General features: G+C 39.8%; 1 protein-coding gene across 1 annotated transcript in view; it reads right to left on the reverse strand.

The window, feature by feature from the left end:
- The window catches only part of RELN (reelin), a 380,071-nt gene that overhangs the window by 215,654 nt on the left and 150,360 nt on the right, over positions 1–14,057 (reverse strand). Inside the window, 3 exon segments of the mRNA XM_032221885.1 lie at positions 1,625–1,703; positions 4,938–4,970; positions 8,674–8,744. Coding sequence (XP_032077776.1) covers positions 1,625–1,703; positions 4,938–4,970; positions 8,674–8,744 — 183 coding nt within the window.

Consider the following 14,057-nt stretch of genomic DNA (forward strand, 5'->3'; position numbering starts at 1 on the left):
TGGTTTGGTTGACATTAAAGGGTTAACTTGATGGCCATGAGACAATTAGGATACAAGCTCAGTAAAGAGTAATAGAGTTGGAAGGGAGCTTGGAGGTCATCTAGTCCAACCCCCTGCTCACGTAGATTCGAACTGCCGAAATGCCAACCTTTCTGATCGACAAGCTCAGTGTCTTAGCCAAGCGAAGGCATTCCTGCTAACTGTAAAAGGAGTTTGGGAGTGTAATGGACAGCGTGTCAGACAGATTTTTTTAAAATTATTTTAAACACATAAGCACATCAACAAAAACAAACACATAACTTAAAAACAACATAGGAACAATAAGTTCCATCGTATATCATACCGCAGTTCCGAATCGGTTTCTTTGCAGTTAGTGTTTTCCCTACTATACATTTCTATCTTTCATTCATAATCTCCTTATTCGTTATCCATTTTTATGTACATTTCTTCATTTATTTAAACTTAGCTACTTAAGACCAAATATTATTTACCTATATTATGCTTCATATTTTTACTGTCATTTATTCTCATTAAGATCCCCTCTTAATGAACTCACTAATCAATTAAGTTTGGATATGACACTTGTGGTTTTTCAAGAGTCCAGATTTTACCCAATGCCTGCATTACAGAAGCCCTTAGTAGCGTTTGTGTAATCCTCGCTTGCTTCCTCGATCCTTGCCATCTGCGGGAAGCTTGACAGGAGCACGATGCTCAATGGCTTTTGTGGCAGGCATCTGAGACGAGAAAGCATATTTTGCTTTCCCCCGAAAGCGTCTATTAAGTGCATCAGGCTTAGGCAGAGATTAAACAAGCCGAGATGATTGCCCAAACAGCTACTAGACACAGAAAGCTTCTACTACAGAGAGCCTGGATCGGTTAATAGAGAGGCACGATGCCACCGCAACAGATGGTACCGAGAGAGATTGTCAAAGGACGATCCAAGACTAGGAGGCTGTAAATACGCTGTTATTAAAAAACAATGCCCATTAAGGAAATGTTTGTTTTCCCAAACCTTGGTGCTATGGAAAAGATTGTTGCCTGTATTTTAATCAAGAAACTGTTCAAGAAGATCAGAATGAAGGATATCCACTGAGCAGCAAGGCTCAGGAAGATTTAAAAATGGGCCATAGGTCAAAAATCACCTATCACCATGCCACTTTATCCTTCCTTCTTTCCTTCCTTCCTTCCTTCCCTCCCTCCCTCCATCCCTCCATGATAGCTCAGTGGTTACAATGCAGCATTGCAGGCTGACACTGCTCACAGTCTGGAGTTCAATCCTGACTGGCTCAAGGTATATACTGCACATCCTTCCATCCTTCCAAGGTCGGTAAAATAAGGACCCAGATTGTTGGGGAAAATAGGCTGACTCTGTAAACTGCTTAGAGAGGGCTGTAAAGCACTGTGAAGAGGTATATAAGTGTTATTGCTATTCCTCCATACGTTGCCCCTCCCTCCCTCCTTCCCTCCCTCCCTCCCTCCCTCCCTTCCTTCCTTGAAACTCATTTGTCTTTTAGATGTTAGGCCACTGGGGATTTTGAGAAGTTTTCTATTCCACAGAAAAAATTTGGGGCAGCCTTCAACGCTTGTTTCTGCCAAATAAATCTATACAGGCAGCTGAACTTACCACATCGCGGGATTCAGTCCTTGCAAATGATAAGAATCAAAATCGTCCCGCAAAATGATGCTGTCGCTGTGCATCTCGGCTGAAATGAAAGAGAAGACAACCCATAGTATCTTTAGACAAACTAAATTCGTCCAGGGTGCCTAATATCTCTTATTTAAATCCTTACGCCATGAGAATGCAGTTCAAAGGGAGTACAAGCAGCTCAAACCCCCAGCGCTTGTTTCCATTTCTTGGAAACAAAAATTGAGTAGCTTTTCCAGAGATGCTTTAGGAATGTGGAGAGGCATTTATGCAACTGTCTAATTAATTAATAGACTGCAACTCCTTAAAAGTAACTGGTTCTTTTCCCGGAATTGGGAAAAGCTGGTTTACTTATCTTCCTGTTGTGCATCTCCACGAAAAAAGATATTTTTAAGGTTTAAGAGCCAGTGGCGGGATTCAACCAGGGTAACAACCAGTTCGCTGAGCTCGCACTTCACAATCCATCACCACCGTCCCCGGGGTAGGTTGCTGGTGGTTTTTACTACCGGTTTGTAACTCGCGCGCAATGCCAGATGCATGCTGTGTGTGAGTGCGCTGTTCGATGTCAATTGTTCTTTGCGCACGCGCAGAACAATTTACGGTGAATTGCGCATACACCAGAGGTGGGTTTCTACCAGTTCGCACCTATTCGGTAGAACCGGTTCGTCAAATCTACCAAACCGGTTAGAAGAGGTTCCACCAGTGGACCTGGAAAGCAGGCCACACCTACAGAAGAGGTTCCAAAAAATTTTGAAACCCACCACTGGTCCTTGGATATGATTATTCTACACTATCATGCTCATATTTATAAAACCCAGTGCCTCTGTGAAAGGTAAGGATGACTACTGCGTTTGTGGTGCAATCAGAACATTGCGTGTGTTGAAGTTGTTTTAACGCAAACCAAAGACGCCTTTTAGAAAACAAGTTTACATCATATTCTTATGCATGCCAGTGCTGTGTGTGAGGTAATTTAAGGTGGTTCTGACAAGTGTCGTTGGCATCTTCATATCCGGTCACATGGGCGGCAAGCCACTCCCACCTGGTCACATGGGTGGCAAGCCACTCCCACAAAGGAGGCCACACCCACAGAGTAGGTTCGAACAATTTTTGAAACCCACCACTGGCATACAGAGTCACTAAAAAACAAAATGGCGGAAGGGAGGCAACCGTCAAGGGAACTGGTTCGGGGGCGTGGTAGACCTGGGTCGCTGCCGGTTCTGCGGTCTGAATTCCACAAGCGGTTCAGCTGAACTGGGCCGAACCAGGAGCAACCCACCTCTGCACCGTGCCACACTAACTCTTGCAGAACTTCTGACCTCGCGTGAAATGAGAGTTAACTTGTTTTATTATTTTGAAACCCAGCAATAAATATTTCAATCTCATTTAACCGAATGAGAACGCCGTTCTACTTTTCGAAAACCCAAGTTCGGCCTTGCAATATTTCCACCGTAGCCGACAACAGAAGTACATTCGAATTGTAAGCCCCGGTTGTGGTTTTGCCTGCTCGATGCTACATTTTCTGCCTCGCCTACGTGGTCTGGAAACCCCTGCCAAAAATTGAAATCCCACTGTCTGCAGAGGGCCAGAATCATAAACAAATGAGCACAAACATATTTGTGGGACTCAGAGTGCCATCTGCTAGCTTCATCTGTTCGCCTTTTTCGCTAAGCATTTAGGGGACGCAACAACAGGCTGGAAAAGGCTCAGTTATGATTTTCAGAACAATCTGGGATTAATCTAGAAATACAGCAACAACACCCCCCCACCCCCCCGTTGCTTTCCCAAGCTCCTTTTATGCACCTGAAGCGAAGGGATTTCAGTGTCATGAACGTGGGATGAAGCCGAATGTAATACACATCCGTGCAATTATTTAATATGGTTTCCTTCCCATTCCTTTTGACCTATAAGAACTCACGGACTCAATTTATAGGTAAAGGTTCCCCTCGCACATATGTGCTACTCGTTCCCGACTCTAGGGCGCGGTGCTCATCTCATTTCTAAGCCGAAGAGCCAGCACTGTCTAAAGACGTCTCCATGGTCATGTGACCGGCATGACTAAACACCGAAGGCGCACGGAACGCTGTTACCTTCCCACCAAAGGTGGTTCCTGTTTTTCTACTTGCATTTTTACATGCTTTCGAACTGCTAGGTTGGCAGAAGCTGGGACAAGTAACGGGAGCTCACTCCGCTACGTGGTGCTAGGGATTCAAACCAGTGACCTTTCTGATCAACAAGCTCAGCATCTTAGCCACTGAGCCTCTTTACCCTTACCTTAATATTTATTAGGTAAATACCTTACCTAATAAAATATTCGGGAAATACAGGGAGTCCTCAATTTACAGTACAAGCAGCACTGAGCCCCAAATTTCTGTAGTTAAGTGAGGCATTTGTTAAGTGAATTTTGCCCCATTTTATGACCTTTCTTGGTTGTTAAGTGAATCGCTGCAGCTGTTGAGTTAGTGACATGGCTATTGAGTGAATCTGGCTTCCCCTCTGGACTTCGCTCGTCAGAAGGTCGCAAAAGGGGATCACTGTGACCTTGGGACACAGCAACGGTCATAAATATGAGTCAGTTGACAAGCGGGTGAATTTTGATCATGTGACCTGCAAAGGTTGTAACTGTGAAAAATGGTCATAAGTCACTTTTTTCAGTGCTGTTGTACTGTTTCCCCCCAAAATTAAGACCGGTTCTTATTTTTCTCTTGACCACTGAAATAAGTCCTTGGATTTATTTTCGGGGAGGTCTTATTATTTTTGAGGTGCAGGAGGTGGCGAGCGGGGCCACCTCATGGCTGCTGCTGTGTTGCAATATTTTCAGGGAGGGCTTATTTTAGTGCATGGCTCAAAAGCTAGATTGGACTTATTATCCAGGGAGGTCTTATTTTCGGGGAAACAGGTTAACTTTGAACCGTCACTAAATGAAATGATGTAAGCAGAGGACTACTGGTACTGATTCCTTTTACGTGCAACAACTGTTATTAGTAGTTTCTCTGAATATGGCCAAATTCTGTTATGAATGGTTTGCAAAATGTATGCAAAATTAGACAAACTCTAAGTGCCTGCTGATAATTCTACCAACCATCGCAATATATCATGTCTGTCTCTTATTTTTAGGTTTTTTTACTATTTTTAATGCTTTTATTTGTAACATTGGCTTGCGACCATAATAAAAATGGATTGATATGACCTAGTAGATATTTTCAAATGAGATATTATTTTAAAAATGCAATCATTGAAGTATTCCAAACCGGATAGCTATCTGAAAACCTGAAACATTAATTTATTGACGTACCTAAGAGAGGATGCAAGGGAGCTTCTGTTGGACCTGCAAAAGAAGAACAAAAAGAAAATAATTATATTTTTTTGTCAGAGTTTGTTGCATAAATTCAAATCCAGAAAGCACACACAGGTAACTGATTCAGCTGGTTTCATTAACTTCTTTATATACATCAGAATAGATGAATCAATGTACAATACCAACAGATGGTTCTTCTAAGTAAGCACAAGGCAGGAGAGTTACAGGCAAACACAAGCAGTTAGCTTCATTTCAGCAGACAAGCCCAGACAGACTGCTAGTTTACTTCTCAGAGCAGCAGGCTGCTTAAGTTTCGGTTTCAATTCTCTGCACAGACTCAGATCTGTTTTAAGCTCCCATTGGCTGACTTAGTTGCTATGCCTATTCATTTGCTGACCTTGTTCCCATGTCTCTCCCAGTCATAAATATTTTAACATTCCCTCCCACCAGTAGTCTTTGACCATAGCCAACTTTGGACATTATCAATTAAAATGGAAGAGAGAGGCAAAGCTTTTTTTTTTTTTTTTTAAAAAGGAGACGTGTAAATATAAGTAGTATCTTAATTTAAGGAAGATGGTCATTTTGCATAAAACTGGTCCATTTTAATACCCATTTTAGACTGTTTTTAAGAATCCAGATTCGAAAGGGGGACGGTGATACATATACAGATTAACAGAGTTGGAAGAGACCTTGTAGGTCATCTAGTCCAACCCCTTGCCCAAGGATATCCTACACCATCCCTGAGAGGTGGCAGTCCAGTCTCTTCTTGAAAGTTTCCAGGGATGAAGCTCCCACAACTTCTGAAGGCAACTTCTCTTCTGTTGGGTTGATTGCTCTCACTGTCAGAAAATGTCTCCTTATTTCTAGGTTGAATCTCTCCTTGTTCAGTTTCCATCCATTATTATTCCTTGTCTGGTCTTTGGGTGCTTTGGAAAACAGCTTGACTCCCTCCTCTCTGTGGCAGCCCCTCAAATATTGGAAGACTGCTATCATGTCTCCCCTGGTCCTTTTCTTCAGGCCCAGTTCCTGCAACCGTTCATCGTATGTTTTAGCCTCCAGTCCCCAAATCATCTTTGTTGCTCTTCTCTGCACTCTTTCTAGAGTCTCAAAATCTTTTTTTATAGCATGGTGACCAAAACTGGATGATTTGAGATCCATCTGGATATAAAATGCTCCTGATGTTTGTTTGTTTTTTAAATCATACGTGTCTTTTCTTGGGATTGCAACATGCAACCACAGAAAAAGTGTTGACTGCTATAACAATTCAGGTAGTCCTCAACTTACGAGCACAATTGAGCCCAGAATTTATGTTGCTAAGCGAGACAATTAAATGAGTTTTGCCCCATTGCACCTTTCTTGCCACCATTGATAAGCCAGATGTCTGTATTTAAATATTTTTGCACACATTTCATTGGGATGTTTATATATATAGGGCAAGTTCAGCGGGGGGGAAAAATATCCGCTAGAAGTCATAGCTACATTTTGGTTGAGATAAATTATTTGTAAGGTTGAACAGCACTTATCAAAAGTTAAGTTTTTAACTTCTTCATCATAAAACTGAATGCTAAAATTACTTCATTTCTCATTTTTTTAATGTGTCTGAAAAACCTTACAATTTTTTGCCTCAAGTATCTCATACTCGTTTCAAATTCTAATTCTTCATCTCAGAAATTATAAAAGGAACTACGAAGATACCATTAAACGGGTGATGAACATACTTTCATATCCCTCATAATAATTTCTTTATTGCAAGCTATATTTTATTGCAGTAAGCTGCAGTTTTGACCTTCATATATTTTAAATAAAGTCCCCAAATGTCACACAGCAAGAATATTATATAAAATTGATGTTTTCTGGTATTAAAAAACAGTGGGCAGGGTTTTTTTTTTAAAAAAAATACATTTTTAATCCATTTTTCACAGTGCTGCATCTCTTCAAGTAAGAATTCTACCAGTTCAAAAGACCCCAACACTTATTTTAAATCCAACTCTGATCTGGGAAAACTGAGTGGAAGTTTAAATTTTAGTTTGACATGGTCGTAAAGAACCCTAACCTTCATTTATCTACTTTTTTTGGGGGGGGAATGAATCTTGGAAAAAGAGAAGGTGACAAAGTCTCAATTCTCAAGATAGAACAATTAGACTTCCTTTCTCTGGGAACTCATGTCCTGGCCTCAGCCATCTCAATAATCTTCTTAAATTTGAACTAAACCTGTCTCCTGCAGCATCCAGTTTGTTCTACATTAGAAGTTAAAATTCTTTATTGGCCAAGTGTGATTGGACACAGACGGAATCTGTCTCTGGTTCATAAGCTCTCACTGTACATATGAGCAATAAGTGATAAACCCTGGTCATAGCCATCGTAAAAATACATTCATCATAAATCATAAGATACAACACTTATTGATAGTCATAGGATACTAAATAAGCAATCAACTTAAATCATACCAAGATACTAAACAAAACAATATAAATCTTGGATACAAGCAACAAAGTTATAGTCATAAGGAGATAGGGAAGATGAGAAGAGTAATAGTAATACAGCCTTACTAGATAGTGTCACAATTATTTGTCTAGCAGAGGGGGAGGAAACAGTTGTTGTGTCTAGTGCAGTGTTTCTCAACCTTGGCAACTTGAAGATGTCTGGACTTCAAATCTCCAAATCTTCAAGTTGCCAAGGTTGAGAAACACTGGTCTAGTGGTTCTGTTGTGCAATGCTCTATAGCCATGATGGGAAACTAATGCTGGAAGTGGCATGCAGAGCCATCTCTCTGGGCATGCCAGCCATTGCCTGTTGCTCTTCCCACCCCCTGGTTCAAACCCTGAGTCTTCAAAGTTTGGGATTGACAGACAATGGACAACTTGGAAGATCTCCAAGGGTTGAAAGTTTCCTTCATGGGAATGTTCGTGTTAATACCGAAAAATATGTCATCGTTATGACTTCCGTAACAAGGGATCCACAATGGAGATTGTGACAGTTGCCTGCAGGGATGCTGTCGTTCTCACTTATGAAAAGAACAGTTTTCCCAAGCACATGGAATAGTTCCCATAAAGCTTCTTCTTTCATAAATAAGAATGGGAAAGATCCCTCATGTTTGTCTGGGTCTCCGTAAAACTACCGCAAGCATCTCTTTACGAGCTGGGGGTCAATAGTCTCCATTCTTCATAGCCCTTTCATTTTGTTTCTTGTTCTTTTTTTCCCTAGTTTAATAAAGCCTAAATCCCTCCCCCCCAAGGAACTCATGCTTGGTTTGCTCGGTGCTTAAATCAAAATCTAAACAGAACAAAATACATGCTTATTAAAGATGAACAGATGCAATTATTTTTGGCTACGCTTCTATTCATTCCTCCGTACATAGGCCTTTGTAATATTCGACTAAATAATTCCAAACTATCCCCCCCCCTCTTATAAAGGAATTTATAATAAAACTTTGGATGCGACAGAAGTAGCTTTTTCCAACTCTGATCTGAACTAATCTTGATTTCCTTTTTAATCAGAATTTTGGAATTTGTTCGAAATACTGACGCAATTTGTTTCTAATGGTACACAATGCATAATGCAGAATAGATGAGATATTTATTTATTTTTTGTTCTGGATATTTCTACACTCATCCCAGTTAAAAAAAAACACACAAACATGGGAGGCTTCTTCTTCTTCTTCTTGACCAACTTAAAAATGTTAATTCATACAAGTTAAAATGACAGAAAAATAAATGAATAAGCAAACACTTACTTCCTTGTTCACACAACTGCTGGGCTAAAGCATCTTTGAATATAATTTGACCTCTGTGAGTAGCAGTTGCCCTAGAAATGGAAAGAAATATGTCAAACAAAGGGCATAACTAAACTGCAGGACAAAAAGACCATTTTTAGGGAAAGAAATAAACAATCGATACCAATGTCTCCCAACCTAGACAAGGTGGAAACATATGGACTTCAACTCCCGGAATTCTTAGCAATGGACATTTTGACTGGGAATTCTGAGAATTGAAGTCCACATATCTCAAAATCGCCCAAAATTGGGAAACATTAGTTATAAATACTGAAGCAGTTTAAAGACAAGTGGAGCTTAGTTCTTGTTGAGAAAATTTGTCTTGTAGTATTTAAAAAAACACACACACCTTTGAAGGATATCTCTGAGTTTATTTTCTACATTCTTAAAACTCAAGAAGAAGTTGGGATGTAGCCATTGTCAAAAAAAAAATGGCTGGTTAGCTTTCTTGTTTATTCCCTTTTGTATAAGTAGCCAAGAGTCCAAATTTTATGTAGAAGTATAGATTGTCCTTGATTTACAACAGTTCACTTAATGATGGTTCAAAGCTACAAAAGCACCAAAAAAGTGGCTTACAACCGTTTAATACTTTCATTGCCCAATAACAATGTTAGTGGGGAGCTTCACGCAAATTTTCTGAATGAAGAAACTGAGCACTTGGAGGTCATCCATTCTGCCCAAAATTCATAGCTCAGGCTCTGCTCTATTTAAAACACAACATCAATGCACAACTTTTTCTGCCCTGTTATCTTTTATTCGTTCACTGCAGAATAATTAGGACTGCCCATGGTACCATGCTAATCGTAAAAGCAATATAATCAAATATAGAGGTTAATGATCTGTAAATTAAACACAGGTTTACAAGTTGCTATAATAACTTCAGAATCATCATCAGCAGAAATGGTTAAGGCTTTACCATGTAGTAATTGTAACAGGGTATCAGTATCTGTTTTTCATTGAGTATAAAGTTGGATTATAGACCACAAAGCTGAAAGGTAAGCTGAATTTTAAAAATAATTTCAATGAGTTGAATATAGAAACATAGAAAACTGATGGCAGACAAAACTGTTTCCCTGAAAATAAGACCTCCCCAGATAATAAGCCCAATCGGGCTTTTGAGCGCATGCGCTAAAATAAGCCCTCCCCCGGAAATAAGCCCTCCCCAAAAATATTGCAACACAGCAGCAGCCATGAGGTGACCACGCTCACCACCTCCTGCACCTCAAAAATAATAAGACCTCCCCGAAAATAAGGCCAAGTGCTTATTTCAGTGGTCAAGAGAAAAATAAGAACCTGTCTTAATTTCGGGGGGAAACGGTACAACAGCACCGAAAAAAATGACTTATGACCATTTTTCACAGCTACAACCTTTGCAGGTCACGTGATCAAAATTCACCCGCTTGTCAACTGATTCATATTTATGACCGTTGCTGTGTCCCAAGGTCACAGTGATCCCCTTTTGCGACCTTCTGACGAGCGAAGTCCAGAGGGGAAGCCAGATTCACTGAATAGCCATGTCACTAACTCAACAGCTGCAGCGATTCACTTAACAACCAAGAAAGGTCATAAAATGGGGCAAAATTCACTTAACAAATGCCTCACTTAACAATAGAAATTTGGGGCTCAATGCTGCTTGTACTGTAAATTGAGGACTCCCTGTTTTCCCCGAATATTTTATTAGGTAAGGTATTTAATAAATATTAAGGTAAGGGTAAAGTGGCTCAGTGGCTAAACAAGACCCTGTCTTATTTTCAGGGAAACATGGTAGTGCTCCATTGTCTCCATTGTCCTTTGAGGTTTTTCCTTTTAATTTATTTTTTTTAATATATTTTTTGTTGTTTTTTGATTTTTATATTTCATTTTTGTCGGATGACGGACATGTTTATCCCAAGCAAGTTTAAACTTAGTTATTGAGCCACTATTCCTGGATAAGTTTTCACTTCAACAATTTAACTCGAGGGGAGAAATTGCAGCCATTTACCAATTGCTATATTGCTTACTCAGACCCGATATTCTTACTAATTGATTACAGCCATCCATTAAACCTGTAAGTAAATGCCAACACATTGCTTGCTAACATTTCTACTACATAAATAGATGATGAAAACACACAACACACAACCAAATAGCGGAAGCCAACTCTTGTTGAAGAGTCAACATAGCTTCTGCAAACTCTTTAGAAAATAATATTTTAACGTTCATCTTGAAGAATATCGTGAGGATGTGGATATAAGCGAGCTGGATCAAGTAGACCTTCCAACAATGAAATTCCAGAAAAAGCTTTGGATAAAATCCTACAAAAATTCCTACCCATGTGATAGCTAAAGGATAAGTGGACGAGTCTGGGAAAATTACCTCCCTCCGTCCCATCAGATCGCATAGAGTAGGCCTCCTCCGAATTCCATCCGCCAGTCAGTGCCGACTGGCGACTACGCGGAGGAGAGCCTTCTCAGTAGCAGCTCCGATGCTTTGGAACGATCTCCCCGTGGAGATTCGTACCCTCACCACCGTCCAGACCTTCCGCACAGCCCTTAAGATCTGGCTATCCCGTCAGGCCTGGGGATAAGCTCCTAATTTCGCCCCACCCGAATGCTGAACGAATGTTGTGTTTTATTGTTTTATTTTATTATATTTCACATTTTCTTTTTGTGTTTTGTCTTGCACCCCCTTCCTACAAATTGTAAGCCGCCCTGAGTCCCCTCAGGGAAAAGGGCGGCCTATAAATGTCAAATAAAATAAAAAAAAATGCTAATATAAACAGAACTCTGGGACCTATAAGATATTTCATTCATCGGACAGATGGCCACAGGATTCCAGAGACACTAATGTATGAAGATCTCTTGGGACTTGTGAGTTTTGTATCATCTTCTTTTAATGATCCCATAACCCCTCGAGGGGTGGAGTCTGTGCAACTGAATGGAGCGGAAGGTTTCCTGGCCAGATGCCTTTCCTGACACCAATGCGGAGTTTTATTCAGCAGATATATTCTCATTGTGCCCAGAGAGAGAGAAATAGCTGCATTTACCTAGAATCGAACTCACAGCCTCCGGATTGTGAGGCGAGAGCTCCTACCGCTACTTATGAATGTTGTATGACTTGGCTTTAATGACACTCCTTACCTCCCAGCCCAAAACAATGCATATAGCGACTGATTGTTAGAATGGTGACAGTCTGTTATTTCCTTGTAACTCAGTTGCATGGGGAGATGGAGGCTGCTGGGACTTTCTGTGCATGTCTTTATGACTATTGCAGAGAAGAGTAGCATGGCATGGCATGGCATAGCATAGCATAGAATAGCATAGAATAGAATAGAAAATATGGAGTGGAATGGAACAGAATAAAACAGAATAGAATAGAAATTATGGAATGGAATAGTATGGAATAGAATAGAATAGAAAATATGGAATGGAATGGAATGAAATGGAACGGAATAGAATAGAATAGAAAAAATGGATTGGAATGGAATGGAACGGAATAAAACAGAATAGAACAGAAAATATGGAATGGAATGGAATAGAATAAAAATATGGAATGGAATGAAATGGAATCGAATAGAATAGTATAGAATAGAAAATATGGAATGGAATGGAATAGAATAGAATAGAAAATATGGAATGGAATATAATAGAAAATATGGAATAGAATGGAATAGAATAGAATAAAAATATGGAATGGAATGAAATGGAATGGAATAGGATAGAATAGAAAATATGGAATGGAATGGAATAGAATAGAATAGAAAATATGGAGTGGAATGGAATGGAACAGAATAAAACAGAATAGAATAGAATAGAAAATATGGAATGGAGTGGAATAGAATAGAATAAAAATATGGAATGGAATGGAACAGAATAGAATAGAATAGAAAATATGGAACAGAATGGAATGGAATAGAAAATATGGAATGGAATGGAATGGAATAGAATAGAATAGAAAATATAGAATGGAATATAATAGAAAATATGGAATGGAATGGAATAGAATAGAATAAAAATATGGAATGGAATGAAATGGAATGGAATGGAATAGGATAGAATAGAAAATATGGAATGGAATGGAATAGAATAGAAAATATGGAGTGGAATGGAATGGAACAGAATAAAACAGAATAGAATAGAATAGAAAATATGGAATGGAGTGGAATAGAATAGAATAAAAATATGGAATGGAATGGAACAGAATAGAATAGAAAATATGGAACAGAATGGAATGGAACAGAATAGAAAATATGGAATGGAATGGAATAGAATAGAATAGAAAATATGGAATGGAATAGAATAGAATAGAAATACAGAGCTGGAAGGGACCTTGGAGGTCTTCTAGTCCAACCCCCTGCTTAGGTAGGAAGCCATACACCACTTCGGACAAATGGTTATCTAATCTCTTCTTAAAAACCTCCAGAGAAGTTTTTAAGAGAACTTGCAGAGAAGAAGAAAAGAGCAGAGAAGAGCAACAAAGATGATAGCAGGAGCCTAAATCGTATGACGAACAGTTGAGGGAGCCTATCGAAGAGGAGGATTGGGAGGGATAAGATAACTGTCTTTCGGTACTTGATGGGCTGTCACAGAGAAGAGGGGATTGACGTATCCTCCAAAGCACCGGGCAGCAGGACAAGAAGCAATGGGTGGAACCTTAAAGAGAGATCCACCCTAGAAATAAAGACATTTTCTTAGCGTGAGAACAATTAATTGATGGAATAGCTTGCCTCCTGGTGCTCCACAATTTTCAAAAATAGTCTGGACAACAGATTGTGTTGTGACTCAGCAGATGTCTGCTGTGAGTCTTTTTGGGATACAAGATTCATTATGCAGCTGGGGCTTATTAGAGGCAGGTTTGGAGATAAAAGGACGGATGCTCCCATGCCCTAGTCGCAGGAGTCAATGTTCCTTCGTCCGTACAACATTGCTTGTTACACTTGGATAAGTGCTTTGGTGTTTCATGTAACCCTGATTCGTGGAGACTTTGGAAGAAGTGCATTGCTTGTAAGAGTTGTTTTGTATTCTGTTATCTGCTTGAAAGAGACTGTATTTCTGTTATTTTGGGCTCGAAGCCAGTTTGAACTGAGAACTGATAAAGAAAGTTCCTTTTAAGTTTATTTGTCTTGCCATTTGTGAAGAGCCGTGAAGGGGGGACAGAACAGATTGGGGTGGTATAAAATCTCCCTGCCTTGAACAGGGAGTTGGACTAGAAGATCTTTGCGTTTCCTACCAGCCCTGTGATTCTAGGTTTTAGGTTTAGATAACTCCTGCTGAAATTACAATCTTCACAGGAGAAGATAACTGCGCCCCAATATAGAGAGTGAAAGAAAAGTTGAGAGATGTTTGAAGAGAGGACCTCCTCATGCT

Source organism: Thamnophis elegans, chromosome 7 (genome assembly GCF_009769535.1).
Source record: "Thamnophis elegans isolate rThaEle1 chromosome 7, rThaEle1.pri, whole genome shotgun sequence".
NCBI lineage: Eukaryota > Metazoa > Chordata > Lepidosauria > Squamata > Colubridae > Thamnophis > Thamnophis elegans.